Source organism: Excalfactoria chinensis, unplaced genomic scaffold (assembly GCF_039878825.1).
Source record: "Excalfactoria chinensis isolate bCotChi1 unplaced genomic scaffold, bCotChi1.hap2 Scaffold_85, whole genome shotgun sequence".
In the NCBI taxonomy this organism is placed as follows: Eukaryota; Metazoa; Chordata; class Aves; order Galliformes; family Phasianidae; genus Excalfactoria; species Excalfactoria chinensis.
In genome coordinates, this window is record NW_027315717.1 from 759,317 (window position 1) to 761,042 (window position 1,726).

At 49.0% G+C, this 1,726-nt stretch overlaps 1 protein-coding gene across 1 annotated transcript; it reads left to right on the forward strand.

Annotated features, from left to right (window-relative positions):
• Window positions 1-337: 337 nt before the first annotated feature.
• On the forward strand, window positions 338-1,273 carry LOC140265448 (olfactory receptor 14C36-like). Its single transcript, XM_072361371.1, has one exon. It carries the CDS (start codon window positions 338-340, stop codon window positions 1,271-1,273), a length of 936 nt encoding a protein of 311 aa, XP_072217472.1.
• Window positions 1,274-1,726: the final 453 nt, after the last annotated feature.

Consider the following 1,726-nt stretch of genomic DNA (forward strand, 5'->3'; position numbering starts at 1 on the left):
ACTCTCCTCACTAAAAGGAAACAGTCAGTTTAACTTATCATCATTTTCTGCAGACAGTAATAGCTGATTTGTCCTGCAAGCAGGCTGTTTTCTCTAAGACAAACTGAAGTGCACAGAGGCTGGGGCTGGGGTCTCAATGAACACCTGCAGTAAAGAGGAAAATATCCAGGAGGCTGTGATGTGATTAGGAAATGAAAAGAAAGTAAGAGCTCCCTAATCTACTCCTCCTTAAGGGATGGTGAAGCTCATGAAAAAATACTCAAGTTCTGGAGTTAAATGATCATTATGGTCATTATCTTCTGCACTCTGCACAGGACTCCAAGCCCTGGAACAGCAGATGCCCAACAGCAGCTCCATCAGCGAGTTCCTCCTGCTGCCGTTGGCAGACACGTGGCAGCTGCAGCTCCTGCACTTCTGGCTCTTGCTGGGCATCTACCTGGCTGCCCTCCTGGGCAACGGCCTCATCAGCACAGCCGTAGCCTGCGACCAGCACCTGCACACCCCCATGTACTTCTTCCTCCTCAACCTGGCCCTCCTCGATCTGGGCTGCATCTCCACCACTCTCCCCAAAGCCATGGCCAACGCCCTCTGGGACACCAGGGCCATCTCCTACGCAGGATGTGCTGCACAGCTCTTTTGCTTTGTCTTCTTCTTCTCAGCAGAGTATTACCTTCTCACCATCATGTCCTATGACCGCTACGTTGCCATCTGCAAGCCCCTGCACTACGGGACCTTGATGGACAGCAGAGCTTGTGCCACCATGGCAGCAGCTGCCTGGGGCGCTGGGCTTCTCAATTCCCTGCTGCACACTGCCAGTACGTTTTCACTGCCTCTCTGCCAAGGCAATGTTGTCAACCAGTTTTTCTGTGAAATCCCCCAGATCCTCAAGCTCTCCTGCTCAGGCTCCTACCTCAGGGAAGTTGTGTTTCTCATTTTTAGTGCCAGTTTAGCATTTGGCTGCTTTGTTTTCATAATTGTGTCCTATGTGCAGATCTTCTTTGCAGTGCTGAGGATGCCCTCTGAGCAGGGACGGCACAAAGCCTTCTCCACGTGCCTCCCTCACCTGGCCGTGGTCTCCCTGTTTGTCAGCACTGGCATTTTTGCCAACCTTAAGGCCCCCTCCATTTCTTCCCCACTCCTGGATCTGACAGTGACAGCTATGTACTCAGTGATTCCTCCAACACTGAACCCTATTATCTACTGCATGAGGAACAGGGAGATCAAGCATGCTCTCAGGAAGGTGTTGCAATACACACTATTCCAGCTTCTATAAAGTGCACATCTTCGTCTCAGGATTCCCAGTGATGGTTCTTTATGTTTTATGTATCTTTGATTGTTTGATTGTTTGTGATACAGCAATCCGCAAAATAATATGAGAAATTATTTCATTTCTTTACTACCTGCTTTCCATTTTCTCACTCTGATATCTCATGTAAGCACTGAACCGGAGTCCCTGAATAGGTTAAGAGATAAATAAAGAGCTTTGAATGCTGACTTTTCCTTTTCTCTTCTGTCTTCCTACTTTGTCTGGGTTTGGTGAGGTACAGCCACAGACAGCAGCACAACGTGCTCTTTTCATTCCTGCTTTATTTCACTGCCACAGTGCTCTTAATGAGTCCTCTCATTTGTGCAGGCCTGAACGTCTTGTGTGTCTCATGACAGTCCTGTTGTCTCTACAGCAGCACTCCGGGGCTGCAGTCAGTAGCCGGCAATATGAATGGCTGTG

What these genes read in the sequence shown, in the direction of transcription:
- LOC140265448 (XM_072361371.1), top strand. Translation starts at nt 338, where the DNA reads ATGCCCAACAGCAGCTCCATCAGCGAGTTCCTCCTGCTGCCGTTGGCA.